Raw genomic sequence first — 20,656 nt, 5'->3', positions numbered from 1 at the left:
TATTGTCTTCTTGTAAATACTTCTATTGTAGAATTTAGAAAAACATTTATTAGTAGCATTGGTTGTCAGAATATTTTACTTATCTGATACCAAGATATTTGCTGTTCATTTTTTAAAATGTATTTCAGGTCGGTGTTCATGCTTAAAGTTATTATCTTCATTACTTGGCTCTGTGGAGATGCTAAAAAATGTGTGGTGGCCTCAACTCTAATTTTCTTCATGTTTCATTTTGGATGCTTTTAATTTCAAAGGAGTTGGAATTTGAAAAGCTGTTGCTTCCTGAAAAAAAAAATTGCCTGTCGTACCAATGAAAATAGTCTATTCTGGGTGGGAGGAGAGAGCATAATGATTATGCAAAGAGTCTCTCATGCCTGTGGCTCAGGTTCAGTTCCCTTTACCACCATCACCATAAGCGAGAGCTGAGCAGTGGTCTGGTAAAAAAAAAAAAAGAAAAGAAAAAAGAAAGAAAGAAAATAGTCTATTCCCTGTGAAATCAGATTTCCCCCTTGGAAATCAATTAACATAACATGCAGCTTTGTTCCTACACTGATCCTGTGACTTGGGGTTACATGCATCCACTGTTGGAAGGTGGAACTGTTTTTAGTGTGCTAGGGCACCCAGATACTGCCAACAGCCAACGGAGCCCACTTTTCCAATTTGATTTTGAAATTCTTTACAGTACTTGTTTGATTTTTTTTTTTTCAGTTTACTATCTACCCACTAGAAAATAAGATCCACTGAGAGCCATGATTTTGTCTAACTTTTTAAAGAATGTGTAGCTCAGAGATATGAGTACATTTTGGATAAGCTACTAATAGACTTAGTGGAATTAAGAAATGAGTAACTATAGTTCTCAAATTCAAAAGAAGCTGACTAAGAATCTCTTTTCATGGACCTTCTTTACAGAGTATCCATACTGAGTTTGAACTTATAATCCTTAGCCTGATTTTATTGGACTACAACTTTTCCACGTTTTTGGATTGTTGGGATGGTTCTGTCTAATCAACCAGGATCTGTTATGATCAAAACTGGATGCTATTCTGATATTTCAGAGAGTCTCTTAGTTGGGGACAAAGACTCTGGAGTGGGGATCTGAGTGTTCCAAGATTATCTAACACCCACAGTTTTCACTGACCTGGCCTAAGGATGAATACAGCAACTAAAGGGAAGTCAAGAAATATCATATTAGCAGCAGGTCTCTATATTTATTTCTTATTTTATTTAAAAATTTATGAACAGAAACTCTTAAAATGTCACATTAAAGGTAATCATGTTGAGGAGCCAGGTGGTGGAGCACTGGGTTGAGTGCACACGCTACAGTGTGCAAGGACAAGGGTTTAAGCCACTGGTCCCCGCCTGCAGGGGGGAAGCTTCACAAGCAGTGAGGCAGGTTATAGCAGGTCTCATTCCCTCTTCCCTCCCTTCCTGTCTCTATCCAACATAAATAAATAAAAGAAAGCCTTTAATTTTTTAAGAGTATTCATTTTTAGACCATATTATTCAATGTATGACATGGAGCCTAATGTGAAGATGATTCATAAAATTTCAGTCTTACCTGTTATACATGAGACGCTTGAAATCTTGAAATAAAGTGTCTTTATTTTTGTCAATAAAACCAACGACAGAATAGCTAATAGAAAAAAAAATACAGGAAACATGAATAATTCACCAAGCAAGAGTCACATTTAGACTTTTCTTAGACATCTATAAGTTTGCCCACAGATTAATTACAGGTGCAACTAATAATCTAAATCTGATATTGTCCACTTTTGTCTGTGTTAAAAGATATCAGATTTACCTACTAGAGAGGACTGTTTCTATTGTTCAAAAGAAGAACAAACATCTATGCCGTCATTATGATTAAAATCACTATTTTTCTACTGTCTTACTGCTTACCTCAAGAAGATGACTTTTTAAGAGAAATCTGTATATATCACTCAGCATTCCTAAGATAAAAGCAAAACAGCAACACACAGGAACAGGGAGTCTCATCCATACGAGGTCGATCGATTGTCTAAAGTTTACTCAGTGTGTTCAGGGTGAGATAAAAGAATCCAAGAAGAACTGCAAAGGATGGTAAGATTGGAATAAGCAGAGGGAGAAAGAGGAAGGCACAGGAAAAGGTTCGATGAAGTCATGGAAGCAGGCATATGCATGAGAGAAAATGAGGTGGCCAACATTTATGGTTTGGCGAAAGGGAAATGAGTGTGGTCTTGAAGGTCCAGCTCAGATTGCAGTTGATGAGAAAAGCAGAAAAGGAAGTTGTTTTGCTGTAGTGACTGGCGTGGGCTCTAGGAGTAAACTCAGTTGGGGTATAGACCTGGAGGAGTCTGGCTGGTGGAGACCAAGGTTAAAAGAGAAAATAAATACTAACTCTAGATGTAGCTGCTCTTTTCAGTTCTGCTCTCTTGCCAGTCTATGTATTTTTTTCCCATAACAGTTACATTAAATGGACAATTCTCCTGTCTCTAACCCTGACCCATCACCAATGCTTCAGTCTTAGACATTTAATACTCAAGAAAGATCCTTCAGACTGTACTGCCCATGGGCATTTCAAGGTTATCAGGTCCAAAATTATTTCCTTGCCATCCCCAGCCTAGGCCTCTTTAGTACCTTCAAGTCATTTTTGAATGAAACCTGTCACCTAAATCAATTTACTGTCTAACTGTCTCAGGGATTAGTCTTCTGTTTTCTCTTATTTTTTAGTCTATGTTCACCCTAGATAATGCCACCCAGTCTTTTAATTTCAAATACGATCAATATGCTGCTGACTATGAACTTATATCTCTAGCCCCACTTTACCCTGAGTTCCAGATGCATATATGCAGCTGCCTACCAGACAATTTCAACTGGAAGTCCCTCATTCCTCTGACATATCAAAAACAAAATGCTCGATTAATTTCCTCTCTTGTCTTTCCTATACGGAGCATCCCACCCCTATTGATTAAACATCATCTTGATTTGTTTTTCCCTCACATCACATCTCCTCTTCATCACTAAACCTTCACCAGCAAATTCAAACTTCAAAATCTTTATTTGGGTCTTTGTGACTCACTGTGATTTGGTCTTAGTATTACTTTTTTCCCCAGGCATTTCTACTTCTTTGTGCTACATAAAGTATACACTCCAGTCAAATGGGCCTACTTGCTATTTCCTGAACATTTTTAGCAGCATTCCCACTTCTTCCTATAAAAATAATTCCTAGCATCTGAGAACCAGCACCCACTTTTCCTGGGTTTATCACACATTAAATCTCTTGCTTAGGCAAGGGTAAATAGCATAATGGTTATGCAAACATACTCTCATGCCTGAGGCTCTCAAGTCTCAGGTTCAATCCCCTGGCCCACCATAAGCCAGAACCAATCAGTGCTCTGATAAAAAAAAAAATCCACTGCTTATTCTGAATCCTGAAACTTGCTAATATTCATATAGTAATTATTTCAGATAATCTTTTATCATGTCAACACACACACATATAAGTATAGATATTTATATAAATAAATAAATGCACTCATCCAACCTTATTATGTATACAACTTATGTGGACAGTTCTTTGTGAGCTTTCTTTATAGAGTACTGTGTACACTTCCAGCAAAAATTTGGAATAGGACTGAAGGTATTGAGGAGAGAAAAGTAAGACACTGAGCATCCTTTCAAAGGGGTCAGCTAACTTTCTGAACTGAGAGTTACTTCACAGGTCTTCCATAAACTTAACATGTGACCTTGGAAAAGAATTTTGCATATACATAAGTGTCTTAACCCATTAAACAACAACGACAATGAAAAACAACAACAACAATAATAGAAATCCAGTAAGGTGGGTGGAGTGGTCTCTATGTTGTCTAAAGTCTCTGTGAGCTGTATGAAAGTAATCTTTGAAGCCTGGAATTCCAGTGGGAAGAATGGTATAGTGGTGGATCTTCCCTCTCTAGTATTCTGGAGCCTGGGAACAAAAGGAAAAAAGAAAAAGGGGGTGGGGGCATATAACTTAATAGTTACGCAAAAAAATTTTCATGCCTAAGGCTGCAAAGTTGCAGGTTGAATCCCCTGTACCTCCATAAACTAGAGTTGAGCAGTGCATTTGGTAAGGAGATAAAAAGTGCCACTCTAGCATTAATGGTTACTTGGACAGATGAGATGATTATTGGACCCATATTACTTTATGATTCTAGAATTTTAATTTACTTCAGGAATAGATATCAAAATATTTTCAAATGTCTTTTCAGCATTTAGAGATTTTTTTTTTCTGTATGTTTAATCTTGTGATAGGTTACAAGAACAGAATTCTTAATGTAAAAAAAAAAAATGGGGCGGGGGGGAGAAAAAGAGAACTTTAACCAAAAAACCAAAAACAAAATAAGAAGTAGTGTTCAGTGGAGTATCAAAGCATAGTAAGTGTAGCAGGCTGGAAAATGCCTGAATGAAAGATATCTGCTTCAAATTTCCTGGAACCTGTGTTACCTTAAATAGTAAAAAAATGAATGAAAGATCTTGAGAGGAAGGAATTCTGCCAGTTTTTGATACAGTATCAAAGCCTTTACAAGTGTTATTTAAAGGCAAAGGCAGAGGTAGGTATAACATAGACATGTTGAAGGAGAAGGAGGTGTTGTGACTACAGAAGCAGAGGTTAGAATGAGGTGGCCACAAGCCAAGGAATGCCTGGCAGCTACCAGAAGCTGGAAAAAGTAAGAAACAATCCTCCTCTACAGCTTGCAGAGGGAATGTGGTACTATTGACACAGATATTTCAAACTTCTGGTTTCCACAAATATAAGAGGATAATTTTCTCTTCTTTAAAGCTGCCTGTTTTTGGTAATCTATAACAGCAGGCCTAGGAGAGTAAAAGTCTAAGGTAGATCTGTATGGTTCTATTTTCTTATCAACTTCTACCTGTGATCAGAAAGCATGACTAGTAAGAATTTTATTATATAGATGGTAAACCTAGTTTTTAAGTAACTCAATTCCTTTTAGTTCATATAAACTGAGGACTCTTACCTGTGGTTGATTTGCTTCTCTTCCTCTCTTTCTCCCATATATATATATATATATATATGGAGGATATATATATCCTTTAAAGATATTTTTATTTATTTATATACTGTGTAGAAACAGAGAAGAATTGAGAGGGAGAGAGACCGAGGGACACCTGCAGCCCTGCTTCACCACTTGTGAAGCTTTCCCCCTGTAGGTGGGGACTGGGGGCTTGAACCTGGGTCCTTACACACTGTAATGTGTGCACTTAGCCAGGTGCACCACCACCTGGCTCCAACATATATCCTTCTTATCTTGACTCTTATAATTTTTGTCTCCTGACTAAACCAATTTTACTTTTAGAGCTCCGGTTGGCATCAGTTCTCCAGTAAGACTCCTCTACATTCCTTACTTTGGGTTAATTATTCCTTCTCACTCAGTGTTTACATAATGTCCTGCACACCTCTTCCCACTTTTATTACTGTTAATTTCTTCAGGAAAATATACACACTATCCACTCTATTTATTTATTATTTATTTATTTATTTTAGCCAGAGAGCTGCTTAGCTGGGGTGGTGCTGGGGATTGAATCTGGGACTTTGGTCTTTTTGCATAATCATTATGCTATCTTCCCAGATCCACTTTATCTACTTTTCATCCAAGCTATTAACATACTCCATGGTTTATTTATCCATCCATTGATTTTGACTGAGTGCCAACAATGCCAGGAATTACACATGACCACATGTGTTTAAACACAAGGAATGAATGAAGGTATTTTAACTTTTTTTAGTGAGGAGATTAAAATATGTTGGCATACGACTAAAAATGCAAATGAATTTCTATTTTTCCCAGCTATATTTGTGAAGTGAGACCACATGCAAATGATCATGTGAGGTACCAAAGTAAAAAATACTCACACTACATCACCCGCATAATGTCGGATTCGAAAATCTCTATCAAACTCCAGGATTTTGTCCGAGGCACAGAGCTAAGAAACCAATAATGAGATTATTTTGAAAACAGACATTTTCATTTTCCTAAAACTATATTCCAATACAGAAAAAGAAATTCTGTAACACTATTGATGAGAATGCAAACTGCTGCAGTCTCTATGGAAAACAGTAATGGAGAATACTTAAAAAAAATAAAAATAGAAGTACTCAATGAGCTTGCAATACCACCTCGGGCATATAGCCAAAGGGCATAAAAAGACACTTTTGAAGGAGCATGCCACCCATATTTTCACAGCTATACTATTCACAATTGCCAAGGAATGGAAACAACCTTTGGATAAATGCCTAAAAGTGGTATTGCTGGATCACCAGGTAATTCCATTTATTTTTTTTGTTCTGTTTTTTGTTAAAGGACGACTGTCCATACAGTCTTCCAAAGGGGCTGCACCAGTTTGCATTCCCACCAGCAGTGTAGAAGAGCCCTTTTTTTTATTCTCTCCAACACCTGTCATTTTCTGATTTGTTGATGGAAACCATTTTCTCAGGTGTGAGATGGTATCTCTGGGTTATGGTGGCGCGTGTGTGTGTGTGTGCGTGTGCGTACTGGGGAGGGGGAGAGTTGAACCTGGGATTTTAGAGTCTCAGGCATGAGAATCCCTTTTCATAATCATTATATCTCCCACCTGATGCTTAAGTATTAAAGCCCCCCTTTAATTTATTACAGGTGTCTATTCAAATGAAATTGAGCCTTCAGTGTTTTCATTCAAAATTCAGTATTCCATAGGATTTATTTGGGATAATAGTGACCAATTCAATTTCACACACACACACACACACACACACACACTGCCTGCTATCTGTGACACAATGCTACAAAACCTGAGCTGTGATTAGAAAGGGCATTTATAGTCTATCCTTCAAAGCTAGGATACTTGCTTTGCAATTATGCCATCTTTAAAAGCATCACTCTAAATTATTGATGCGGTGTCTAACTTTGTTCACTACTTTGTCCCTAGTGTCCAGGATTGTACCTGGAAAATGGGAGACATTTACTGACAATTTACTAATGTTTTAACTGGGCAGGAAATACCCTTAACCAGAAAACAAATGTTACAGGTCAGGTTGTTCTGTCTGAAAGCTGTCTTGCCCTAGAATTAGAAGCCAATCCTTAGTAACAGAGCAAAGAGAGTATTTGAGATAAACCGGCCTTAGTCAATGATTTATGTCTTGATGATTTATGCTTTATCTAGTTAACAGTGGAATCTTACTGTTCTGATTACATAATTCCAAGGCAGTGAAGTTATGAAATAGATTTGTGCTTAAAAATTACAGCATGTCACAGATTTATGTGGAGTTATGAAGGAGCATACATATTCACTCTTGTCTTTAAAAATGATGAATCATAAGGTCTAATTTTTTCCCAGTCTATGGTTCCCAAAACACCTATGGAGTTTATAAGGAACACTTGGCGGGGGTATGGTGTTCCTCTGCTAGGAGCAATAATACCAGTGGCAAGCATACTATATGCAAGGCATGGCAGAGCTACAAATGCCACTAATTATTACAGAAATGTATTCTGTTTACAACATTTTCAGAATGTGGAAATGGGAAGTTAAGAGGATACCCGTTAGGCCGCCGTGTGGTGATACACTTGGTTGAGCACATGTTGCCATATGCAAGGACCGGGGTTCAAGCCCCTGGAGCCCACCTGCAGGCAGAGTTGGAGTTTTGAATTGTGAAGCAGTGTTGCAGGTTTTCTCTCCCTCTCTCCCTCTTCCATATGTTTCTCTGTTTCTATTTTTTATTTTATTTTTTAACCTGAGTACTCCTTAACTCTGGCTTATGGTAGTGCAGGGGATTGAACCTGGGACTTCAGAGCCTCAGTCATGACAGTCTCTTTGCATAACCATTATGCTATCTACCCCTGGCCTAGTTTCTCTATTTCTATACAATAAATGAATAAAGAAAATATTAAAAATAAAATCTTAAAAAAGGAGGATACAGAATGAGTTTTTTAAAAAAACACTTGTAATTATAGCTAGAATTTGTCTTCAAGTTCCATAATCTGAAGAATTATGGCAGAGCACACAAAGTACATTTAATAACTAAGGATTACAGTAGAAAGTCAAGGACAAAAGCTATTTTCAGGGCCAGAATTATCAGATGCAGGGGTAAAATTCTAGCACACAAACAAGGACTTTATACCTATTGGTTATAAATGACATCATGCTCTCTAAAGAATCACGTTCCTTTTTCCTTTCTCTAGCAAATTTAATAACCTAGAGCTCCCTCTCCTGGATATTATGATTTTTACCATTCTCACCCAACAATCCAGACAGGCAGGATTTATCTATAGGAGCAAATCATTTAACAGGTATTTATGACCTTTCTTTTATATTTGAGTGGATATTCTTTAATCCACCATGTAAAGTCATTTAATTTTGTTAAACAAGGCAGAAATTTTTACAAATTAAAATGAGAGAAAGTTCTCATTAAACATATTACCTTTCGGCTAGAAAAATGGCCATGTTTGCCCAATTTACTATTGAGTGCTTCAAGGAACATTTCATCAGTGACTTTGCCAACATTCATGCAGGCATCATCTAGAATTGCTATTATTCCTTTGTGTTGCTGTTCCACAAGGTCCACAATGATCTGATTGTTGAAGTAGTCAATCTGCAGGACATGACAGGAAGCAATCCCAGAGACCAGAGATCACAGTAGGCAAAAAACCAAAGCTTCCGATGGATCAGGAGCTTAACTAAAGTAACTTTGACATCAAATATGTAAATGACACTAATGAGGTTTAATGTTTCAATGATGACCATTCCATCAGAGGTTATTTTTTACTTTATTTATTGATTGACTGATTATCATGCAGCTTAGATGAGTATAGCTCATGGCAAGAATTATAATACAGACAGCATTTCCCTCCATCTCTAATTCTTGTTTAAATTCTGTCTCCACATCCTACACCCAACTCTACTCCTTTATTTTTTCAATTGCTCAATCTGCTTGCTGTTAATGATAAGACCCAGATTCCATAAAGTACTAACAAATAAATTAAAGCAATATATATATACATATATATTACTCAAAATATACATATATAGCTTGATGAAATTAAGATATAACACAGAACTTGCATCTTTTTAAAAAATCTATCTGGTCCTAGAAGACTCAATTTCAAAAGAGCATCTTTTGTATTTTCCCTAATGTTACAGTGTAATTTGTTCTTTCTTAGAGAATAACATTAAAAAAACAACAACAACACTGTGAGATGTCAAGTAAAACACAAGAATAAACTTCTCATTTACTCCCATGACCTGAGTTAAGTTATAAATGGTTCTGGATTTTTACCAATTTCAATAGACCTAAAGTTTGTTAAAATTTTTCTTCAACACTTGTTTATTCTGATAGCCTGCAGCATACATACATATCACTGTACAAACATCTATCTCAGGCAAGCTGTGCATTATTTGAAGGTGTATACAGTATGTGTGTGTATATATATATATATATATATATATATATATATATATATATATATATATATATATATATATATCTTTAACCAGAGCACTGCTCAGCTCTAGCTTATGGTGGTATAGGGACTGAACCTGAAACTTTGAAGCCTCAGGCATGAGTCTGTTCGCTAGCACACATTTTAATATTGTATTGATGTATCCCATTTCATTTAGGAGGTGCTTAAACTGAGAATTGTCTCCATTACCTTCTGTAAGATCTATATATGCCTCAGAGATTATTCCGTGCACTTTCTTTCCTAAAGCTATTTAAAGTCCCAGGACTCATGCCAGTTGTGTCTATGGCTTTACATGCCATTCCTAGTCTTCCAGGTTCTCTTCTCTCAAGGGAATCAAAAGTCTACAAGCAAGGTGACTGACTTTTTTTTCTTCTTTTTTGTATTTGCCTGTGTTTTCTAGATCAGTGATTCTCAGTAATGGGTGGCAATGCACTGAGAGACATTTAGCAGTGTTCACCCTGTGGGTAGAATCCAGAGATACTACTAAATATCCTACAATGCACAGGTCAGTTCCTACAACAAAGTTATTTGGTCCAAATGTCAATAATGCAGAGAAAGGGAAGCCCTATTCTAAATATTTACTTTTATTATGGACATTTATTACATTTCTAATTGGGAAGAAATGCATTTTCATATGTAAATACAGTATCTTAAGATATTATCAAAATAGGTTCTCTATATGAATAACTAAAACGTTAGATTTAAGGAATATGAAATTAAAGATCAAGGGTTTTTTTTTTCCCCCTAGAAACAAACAAAAATTTGTAGTTCCCTAAAATTCTAGTTGTATAACTGGAGTCAACCAATCTTTGCTAAAGGTGGCAGTGTGTGTGTGTGCGTGTGTGTGTGTGTGTTTGACCAGGTTCTTCTAGCAACCTGACATTCTCAGGTTTCTGAGGGCTGTGCGGGTCAAAGAGAAATGCACTAGGTAGATCAGGGGTAAATGGCTCTATGCTTCTCATTCCCATTCCAAATGAAGTAGTTTTGCTACCAACAGTTAAAAAGGACATGCACACTATATTACTAAAAGCCTTTAAAAATAAACCAGTTAGGGAGACAGCCAGACACTCTAATGCTGATGAAGTTCACATACGACCTACTTTTAGTTTTTAATTTTATTTATCTAGCTGTGGAGCTGGGACCTCATATGTGTAATATTTACTGCTTGTGGATGCTTTCCATACAGAGAGATAGAGACATAGATAGATAAGGGACAGGGAAGACATAGTATCTTTCCTGTGGTCCTGAGGCTCAAATCTGGGCCACATATATGATAAGACATGTGCCCTATCCTGCCAGCTATCTCTCTGGCCCATCACTACTGTTAGAACCTGCAAAAAAGTTCAAAGTGGGAAGCTGGGTGGTAGTGCAGCAGGTTAAGTGTACATGGGGCAAAGCACAAGGACTGGCATAAGGATCCTGGTTTGAGCCCCCAGCTTCCCACCTTCAGGGGGTCGCTTCGCAAGCAGTGAAGCAGGTCTGCAGGTGTCTGTCTTTCTCTCCTCCTTTCTGTCTTCCCCTCCTCTCTCAATTTATCTCTGTCCTATCCAACAACAACAACAGCTGTAACAACAACAACAATAACAATTACAAGGGCAACAAAATGGGAAAAATGGCCTCCAGGAGTAGTGAATTCGTAGTATAGGCACCAAGTCCTAGTGATAACCCTGGAGGGGAAAAAACAAGTTCAAAGCGTTGGGAATCTAATGATGAACAAAATCTCAACTAATGGAAACTGCAGAACAAATGCTTTGTTCTCCTAACAAAATATTGCAGGGGGAGAGGACAACAGATGTAAAAGAAAAATCTATAGATATGCAAAAGACTTCTGAGTCAATCAGAATATAAGAGCATTCAACAAAATTCAAATGAACAAAAATAAATTATAAACTGCAAGGCAACTAAGGAATTTAACACTGACTGACTAGTCAGATGAGTATTTGGTAACATCAACTTGGTAACATTACTGCTAACTTTGAGGATTTACAATGGCATTACAATAACGGTTTATTTTATTTTATTTTTTAATTTTTCCTTCTAGAGCACTGCTTAGCTCTGGCTTGTGGCGGTGCTGGGGATAGAACCTGAACATTTGGAGCCTCAGGCAGGCATGAAAGTCATTTGCATAACCATCATGCTGTTTCCCCTCCTTCTACAGTAATGGTTTCTGTAAAAGTCTTTTTGAGATGTCTTCACAGAAAATGTTTACAGATGAAAAACCATGGTATTTAAGATTTGCTTCAAAAATTGGGGTGTGTGTGTGAATGGGTAGGGTACAGATGACACAAAACTGGCAGTCTACTGATACACACTAAGTACCAGCAGACTAAATACACTACTGATACTGATACAGTCTACTGTTACACTAAGTGGTAGATGCATCAAGTTTATCATAGTATGATCTGTTTATATGTGTATTTTAAAACTTTCCATAATAAAAACTTTTTTAAAAATATATTTTTGCCTCCAGGGTTATCTCTGGTGCTCGGTCCCTGTACCATGAATCAACTGCTCCTGGTGGCCATTTTTTTCCCATATTTATTTATTTTCCCTTTTGTTGCTCTTGTTGTTTTTCATTGTTGTTGTAGTTATTATTGTTATTGATGTCTTGTTGTTAGATAGGACAGACAGAAATGGAGAGAGGAGGGGAAGTCAGAGGGGGAGAGAAAGATAAGACACCTGCAGACCTGCTTAACCACTTGTGAAGTGACTCCCCTGCAGGTGGGGAGCCAGGGGCTCAAACCGGGAACCTTATGCCGGTCCTTGTGCTTCGCGCCATGTGCGCTTAACCCGCTGCGCTACCGCCCGACTCCCAATAAAAACATTTTTAAAAGGGGCTGGCAGACAGCTCACCAGGGAAAGCACATGCCTGACTATGCTCAAGGTCTTAGGTTTGAGCCCTGGCACCACATGGGAGCACCACGAACAGTACTAGATGAGCTCTACAGACAGAGCAGAATGTGGTGTTTCTCTTCTCTCCCTTGCTCCCAGTAAGAAAAATGAAAAATCCTGAGTTTGGTGGCCTTATGCATACCCAAGGCCTTCAATTTGTTCCCTGGAGGCACATTAAAAAAATTACTATCTTCAGAAGTTTGAGGGTTTTTTTTAAGGAAATACTTGCCCAGAATAGAGATTCTAATTTGGGGGGTCTGTAGTATATAATTATTGCCCTGGGAGCAGCCTCCTGTTCCCTCTAGGGCACATATTTCTTGATTGATTTCATTAAGAAATTTTGCATTTTAAGGACTTGTGTTCCTTTTTCAGATGTTTGAAATAGCAAGCAACAATTGTTGACTTTTCATTTTATCAACTATGCTTACGGAATTTGATACTCTGATTGCTAAAGGCTATTTTTGACCAGTTTAATCTTTGAATCACAAATGAGTAAGTTTTATGATTACATTTGCTATAAAAATCTCAGCTTCAGTTACCATTATGTGTTATACAACAAACCCATTTTAAGAAAGCGGCATTTAAGTTTAGTTTAATTGAATTACATCTTAAATGTGCTATGAATGCTACTATTTAAATCAAAATTGTAGGTAATTTTATTATAAAACAATAAAATATGCTGTAGTTTATTTGTAAATAGGTAAAATTCACACTAAAGCATCTGAAAAACTGCCTCTAATAGTCTATTGTATAACATATAACAGAAAGCAAAGTTGCAACTTGAGACAAGAAAGCAATACCTCTCCTTTTTTTTTTTTTTTTTTTCAATGAGGAGATAGAAAGTAGCAAGATGGGAAGGAATATAGAAGCAATTTAAAGACAGCATATCAAATGGCTTGTTAATGTTTTAGATGACAGTAAATATTAAGAAACCAATGCTGGCTTAGTTTTATTATCTGTACTATTTGGCAAGAGGCTGTTTCCATTGCTTATGGCACAGAAAGCCAAAACTGACAATGAGAAGGTTTTCTGTTGATTTTTTAGAGGGCATCGCCCAGGGAGAAGAACCTATTACATACTTTGATATTGTCACCTCCCTGACTGTAAGTGGGGAGGGAAGTCTAAAAAGAAAAGGAGCATAAGTGTATGTTACAGTTCATGAGTAAGCATCCAGGAAAAAGAAAACAGCTTCTAGAGAGCAGGTGGTGGAGCACGTGGTTGACAGCACACAGTATAGTGCTCAAGGGCCCCTGTTTGAGCCCCCTCAGTCCCCACCTGCAGTGGAGGAGCTTCACAAGTGGTGAAGCAGTGCTGCAGGTATCTATATACTCCTCCTTTCTCAATTACTTTCTGTCTCTACCCAAATAAATAAAAAAAATATTCTAAGAAAAGAAAAATAGTTGCATCTACTACCTAGTAAAGTTTGGATTTCTTAATGTTATCTTAAGTCACATCCCACTGGTAGATCTCAAAGAAAAGGGCTCAGAGAATGTCATACAGTAGCAGATTGGGCCTAGTGGTGGCACACCTGGTTGAGTGCCACATATTACAATGTGCAAGGAACCAGGTTCAAGCCCCTGGCCCCCACTTACAGAAGAGAAGCTTCATGAGCAGTGAAGCTAGTCTTGTATGTCTCTCTCTCCTATCAAAAGGTGGTGGTAGTAGGGGTGAGAGGAGAACGGTTGCTGGGGATGGTAGATTCATTATACAGACACCTAGCCCCAGTGACAACCCTGGTGGTAATAAAGAAAAAAAAAACCTAGTAAAAGTCTATATAGTTTACTAGGTTGAGCTTGTGCCTTGTCCTGCTTGTAGCCCAGGGTGAAACCCTGATGGCCATATGGGAGGTGCTCTGGCACCAGAGGAAGCTCCAGTATTGTGGAGTTTCTCCCTTTCTGAATGGAAACGTGACCCATAGCCTTGAAATATAAGTTTAAGGGAGTCGGGTGGTAGCACAGTGGGTTAAGCGCAGGTGGCACAAAGTGCAAGGACCAGCTTAAGGATCCCAGTTCGAGCCCCCAGCTCCCCACCTGCAGGGGAGTCGCTTCACAGGCAGTTAAGCAGGTCTGCAGGTGTCTATCTTTCTCTCCCCTCTCTGTCTTCCCCTCCTCTCTCCATTTCTCTCTGTCCTATCCAACAACAATGACATCAATAACAACAACAATAATAACTACAACAAGGGCAACAAAAGGGAATAAGTAAATATTTTTTAAAAAAAGAAATATAAGCTTATGTTTTAAATACCTTAGAAGACTCAAAAGTACAGCTGAAATGACAAGATTTTATATTATCAACAACATATGAAATGCTTGAAGATATTTTCCATGAGAACTTTTACTCACATGCTTCCAGGGAATCCCCTCCCTCTGATACTCTTCTTGTTCTTGCTTCAGTACCAGCTGAATAAAAAGCTGCTGCAACTTCTCATTGCAGTAATTGATGCAGAATTGTTCAAAGCTGCATGAGAAAGAATAAGTTAGGTTTAAAGAAATTAAAAATGGGGTTTTAAGTATCTCGGTACCCAGTTTACCTGTTGTTGTCAAAGATTTCAAAGCCATAGATATCCAAGACACCAATAACTGTGTTTTTCCCATGAACTGTGGTGTTATAGTTTTTGACCTCAATAATGTCATTGATGCGAGTAACGATCCAACAAAAAAGACGTTCATATATTGCCTGTGAAGAAAATGACATCATATAAATTCTTTCCCAATTGACAATGAGACCTCTGTTTAGATCTATGATAAGTTTCATTTTTTTTTAGTTTTGGTATCTATTTTCTTTCTCACTTTATCAGAGGCTTCATGGCTTATTGAATAGTTGTTGATGCATGGGTATGACTTCTCCCCTCCCTGGGATAGGTGTCTGCAAAACATATCACCAGCTTAGGTCTTTCTACCATCCGGCACCAGGATCTTCAAAGTCTTTCCACCACCATTCATTCTCCACAGTCCTTTGCTTTTGTGTAATACACCATTAATTATTATTATTATTATTATTTTTGCTTCCTGCACTATGCATCTACTGCTCCTGGCAGCCATCTTTTTTTCCATTGTTGTTATTTTAGATAGGACAGAGAGAAATTGAGAGAGGAGGAGAGAAAGATAGTTGCAGACCTGCTTCACTGCTTGTGAAGTGTTCCCCCTATAGGTGGGGAGCCAGGGGCTCGAACTGGGATCCCTGCACCAGTCATTGTGCTTCACACTATGGGTGCTTAACCTGGTGTGCTACCACCTGGCCCCCATTAAATTAAATTTAATTTAACCATTAAATTCTTATCTTCTTCTTAGTATGTAGAATAACTGCTATTACCCTAAACAGAACAATCAGAAATATAGCTTATTTGTTAAAAATAATTACATGATATATGTTAAACTAGAGTGAATAGTTTGGGCTTTTAAAAGATTATTATCAGTTAATACACATATATTATTCCATATACCACCCCCCAGGTATGCTTCTGTTTCTGTGCCCAGCACTGACAATAACTTTGCCTATATATAAATATATTTTCTTCTAGGGTTATTGCTGAAGCTCTGTGCCTGTACTACAAATCCACTGTTTCTGGAGGCTATTTTCCTCATTTTGTTGCCCTTGTTGGTTATCCTTGCTATTATTGTTTGATAGATAGGACAGAGAGGAGGGGGAGACATAGAGGGGGAGATATAGACAAATACCTGCAGATCTGCTTTCCCATTTGTGAACTTTCCCCCTGCAGGTGGGGGCCAGGGTCTTGTACCCGGGCCCGTGTGAATTGTAGCATGTGTACTCAACCAGGTGTGCCACCATCTGGCCCCTTAGATTTTATTTTTCAAAGAAAGTATGTTAATCAGCCCTTTTCTCCCACTGTTACTCCTAGTCAAAATTGTCATCATGTCTCAACTATTTTTTTTATTATTAAAAAATTCATTTATTGGATAGAGACAGTTATCAAGAGAAGGGTGAGGGAGGGAGACCAACCTGCAGCACTGCTTCACTGATCATGAAGCTTTCTCATGCAGATGGGGACCCAGGATGTAACACATTGTAACATATGCACTCAACTGGTTGTGCTACTGCCTGGCCTCACTTCTAAACTACTGAAATATACCCTGAGGTGATCTGTTTCTGCTCTCTCCCTACTCCCCACTATAAGATTCTTTATACCTAAGTCAGTGTGATCATTTAAAAAAATTCAAATGGTCCTGGCAGTGGTGCACCCAGTCAAGTGCACATAGTACCACGCACAAGGACCTAGGTTTGAGCCTCAGCTCCCCACCTACTGTGGGAATGCTTCATGGGAGGTAAAGCTGGTCTCCAGGTGTTTCTTTCTTTCTATCCCCTCTCAATTTCTATCTGTCCTACTGAATAAAATAGGAAAAAAAAAAGGCTACTAGGAATGGTGAATTTATAGTGCTGGCCCTGAGCCCCAATGAATAGCCCTGGAGGAAAAAAAAAAAAAAGAAAAAAGAAAAAGAAAGAAAATTCAAACAGTATCATTGCCCCTGTTTAGAATCCTACAATCGCTCTACATTGCACTTGGGTAAATTTAAACCTCCATCAGACCAAAAACCAAGTCTGAAATTTACAAGAGAGAAAAATGCAATGCACAGCAACCTCATAAGCCAGAAAATAAAGGGGAGGCGAGAATGACCTGTACTTGTGAGAACGAAACATTTGCCACATAGATAATAGACAAAGGGTTAAGGTTACAAACTTTTACAAAGTGACAGTGAAGATAGTAGCCTCACAGAAAATCCAGGTAAGTTTCACAGTAGATTGAAATATAAAACTTTGAAAGATGCTCAAATACACAAGTAATAAAAATGGAAGTAACTTAAGTATTGAGACATATTCATGAAATCAGTAAATTTGACATTTAAAGTCATTATTTTAAGCTGCTCAAAGATCTGAATAGACAATTTCTTAAAGAAGACATCCATATGGTCCACAGACATTAGAGAAATGCAAATTAAAGCCACACTGAGATACCATCTGACAGTGGTGAGAATGGCTTAGCTCAAGAGATGACAAGTGGTGGTGAGGTTGTGGAGAAAAAGGAATCGTGCTGCGGTGCTGGTGGGAATGCGCGCGGACACAGCCGTGCTGGAGATGGAGAGTCCTTAGATAAATAAAAATGGAACTACCCTATGACCTAGCGGTACCACTCTTAGGCAATATTTCCAAAGGACATGAAAACACTAATTCTAAAGAATATTGGGGGCTGGGCAATAGTGCACTCGGTTAAGCGCACAGAGGATCCTGGTTCGAATCCCCGGCTCCCCACCTGCAGGGGGGGTCACTTCACAAGTGGTGAAGCAGGTGTGTATGTGTCTTTTTCTCTCCCCCTCCTCTCTCAATTTTTCTCTGTCCTATCCAATAAAATAGAAAAAAAAAAATAGCCTCCCGGAACAGTGGATTCATAGTGCAGGCACTTGCGAGCCCCAGTGATAACTCTGGAGGCAAAAAAAGAAAAAAAAATTAGACCCCTATTTTCATAGCTACATTTTTTAGAATTGCTGAAGAATGGATGCAGCCTAAATGCCCAGACTAGATAAAGAGGTTATGGGACATATATGCACTGGAATACTACTATGCAGTTAAAAAGGATGATATTGTGTCCTTTGTGACAAAATGGATGGAATTGGAGGTGATTATGCTTGGTAAACTAAGGAGGTGACAGTTTTGCTCAGATGTGGAATATAGAGGGTTGAAACACAATGAACTTTCAAGAAAAATAGTAGTGAATTTATCTTTGAAAAATATGGTAGTTATCTGGGGGTGGGGGTAAGAAGCACAGAACTTTGTTAGTGTGGAATCATATTCCTATAATCTTATAAGCTTGTAATTCATTATTAAATCACCAATAAGAATGAGATAAAATAATACCTCAAGTAAAAAATAAAATAAATAAGCTTTTTGGCCCAACAAATTCATTTCTGAAAGACTATGCCACCAAAATGAAAGCGTATGAGTTTAAGATAAAGGACTCTAGGGGGTGCTTTGAGGACCTAGGCTGGAGGTGAGAGTGTCTTGCAGAAAACTGAAAAAATTTACACATGTATCAAAAAATTGTACTTACTGTAAGACATTAATGCCAATAAAAATATATGCACAAAATTTTTAGTGAGGGGCCTGGGTGGTGGTGTACTTGGTTAAGCACACCCATTATAATGTGCAAGAACCCAGGTTTAAGCCTCCAGTTGTCACCTGTGGACTTCAAGAGCAGTGATGCAGTGCTACAAGTGTTTCTTTCTCTCCTTCTCTATCTTCCCCTCTATCTTAATTTCTCTGTCTCTATCCAATACAAGATTAAAAAAAAAATCAGTGACGGGGCCAGGTGGTAGTCTACCTGGTTAAGCACACACATGACAGTGCACAAGGACTCAGGTTCAAACCCCTGGTCCTCACCTGCAGAGGGAAAGCTTCATAAGTGGTAAAGCAGGGCTCCAGCTGTCTCTCTGTCTCTTTCCCTTTCAATGTCTCTACCCACTAATAAATAAAAAATATGTATAAAAATAAAATGATGTAAGAGGCAGATGACTATTAACTCATGACACCATCATCACACAGACATTAAACAGAATGAATCAGGACTCAGTTGACTTGAAGGGGAGTTCCGCAAAACAGAGGTGCATGAAAGGGATCCGTGCAGGCCAGAGGCCCTGAGAAACAAGCTGTATGAATTAGAGGTTAGTCTGCTTTTGGCTTTCGCAGCGTATTCTCTGGCAATAGTGGTGGCAGACGTGGGGGAGGGGGACAGGTACTGGCACCCTGACATTCAAAAAAACCATCATTATGGTTTCTAGAAGCCTTTCTTTTGTTTTTTGAGAATATCTGAAAGGAGTAATCAAACTGCCTCTAAGACTTTGTGAGAACTAAATGGTAATGGAGCACTGGTGGTGGTACTGTTTGTAACCGTCTCCCTGTTATCTTATAATCTTGTGAACTATTTCTAAGTCACAGATAGAATCATATTAAATTTGAAACATAAAAAAAAAAACCTGAATACATTCTTCACAGAATTTCACTAAAACTATCTTGAGCTCAACTCAGGCTGACAGATGTCTATTAAAATCCCACCTTAGCGAAGGCATCCCTGCCGTAGCTGGCTTCTTGTTCTGTGTGCTGCTTGTCGATGATGTCACGGCCTGTAGCCACAGTGCGGTAAAGAAGGGCTTTCTCAACCATGTCTGTCTTGGTAGAGAGCAATTCTGCTATGACAGAAACAATCTTGCTGTTTTCAATGAAGGGCGTGTCACCATCCACTACAAATTTTAAATTTCCCTGTACCAACAGTGAGAAAAGGGACACAATTCCTAATGAGAATCTATAACATTATGTCAGAGTTAGATCTACCAATTAAAAATATGATTCAAGAGACCTTGTCTGCAGCACCTATTTTCCTAAATATGTTACATGTCTCAACAGGTGAAAAAATCTACCATTTACCCATTTTCTCTAGACACTTCTCTTTTAATTTTCAGCATATGTTCTTGATAAACAAAAATTTTACATTTTTATGTAGACAAACCTACGAAATTCTTTTTTTTACAGATAGTTAATATTTTCTTCAAATGTCTATAAAGTATTTTTTACCCTTATGCTTTCAATCTGCCCAGTATTTATTTTGGAATATAGTGAAAAGTAAAAATGCAATTTATTTTTTTTCAGATGGTTGGTTAGTTTCTCCAATATCATATATTGAAATAATTTAGCTTTTCTTCCTGGTTAGAAATACCACCTCTATTATATATTAAGTCCTTTCAAGTTTTGTGTTATTTACATTTTATTCATTCAAGAAGCAATAAATACTTATTGATCACCTATGAAGTATACAGCACACCAGCTAATCTGATGTTGAATTTCTTTAATGAGTTTCAAAGTACTGTAGCTTTTACTGTCATTAAGTTTTTTTTTTCTTTTTCCTTTTGGGTTTTATTTTGTTCTTATATTTAGTAGTGCCAGGGATCAAACCTAGTAAGTTCCATAATCACTATGTCACCTAAAAGACAAAATTTATGACTAGACTATAAAGGATATTGTTGTAGTGTATCCAAAAACGAAACCAAAGAAGAATGAGATAGTTTATAAGTGTTAAAATCTTTATAGCCAGAAACATTTAAATGTTGTTTGTATTACCAAATAATATTTCATATAGGTCCTAAATAGTTCTTATTCATTTAGAGTTAAATATTGCTATAGTAATATTTATTATAGATTTGATTTCATGTCATTTACTCAGGCTAATTTTTCAGTGTGTAAAATGAAATGATCAATAGTCTAGTAACAATAATGTTCTTTTTTTAAAATAA

The 20,656-nt window shown here is 37.6% G+C and overlaps 1 protein-coding gene across 2 annotated transcripts in view; it reads right to left on the bottom strand.

Annotated features, from left to right (window-relative positions):
* MYO1D (myosin ID) overlaps positions 1-20,656 on the bottom strand; it is a 386,590-nt gene that overhangs the window by 238,957 nt on the left and 126,977 nt on the right. For both annotated transcript variants that reach the window (XM_060203968.1, XM_060203969.1), the window contains 6 exons: positions 19,425-19,628; positions 14,893-15,038; positions 14,705-14,819; positions 8,432-8,602; positions 5,891-5,961; positions 1,556-1,630 (listed from right to left, as the gene is read on the bottom strand). In XM_060203968.1, the coding sequence (XP_060059951.1) occupies positions 1,556-1,630; positions 5,891-5,961; positions 8,432-8,602; positions 14,705-14,819; positions 14,893-15,038; positions 19,425-19,628 (782 nt within the window). The remainder of the gene's footprint in view (positions 1-1,555; positions 1,631-5,890; positions 5,962-8,431; positions 8,603-14,704; positions 14,820-14,892; positions 15,039-19,424; positions 19,629-20,656) is intronic.

This window comes from Erinaceus europaeus, chromosome 12 (assembly GCF_950295315.1).
Source record: "Erinaceus europaeus chromosome 12, mEriEur2.1, whole genome shotgun sequence".
NCBI lineage: Eukaryota > Metazoa > Chordata > Mammalia > Eulipotyphla > Erinaceidae > Erinaceus > Erinaceus europaeus.
Note: the sequence above shows the minus strand (reverse complement) of the source record. Positions and strands in the feature narration are given on the sequence as shown.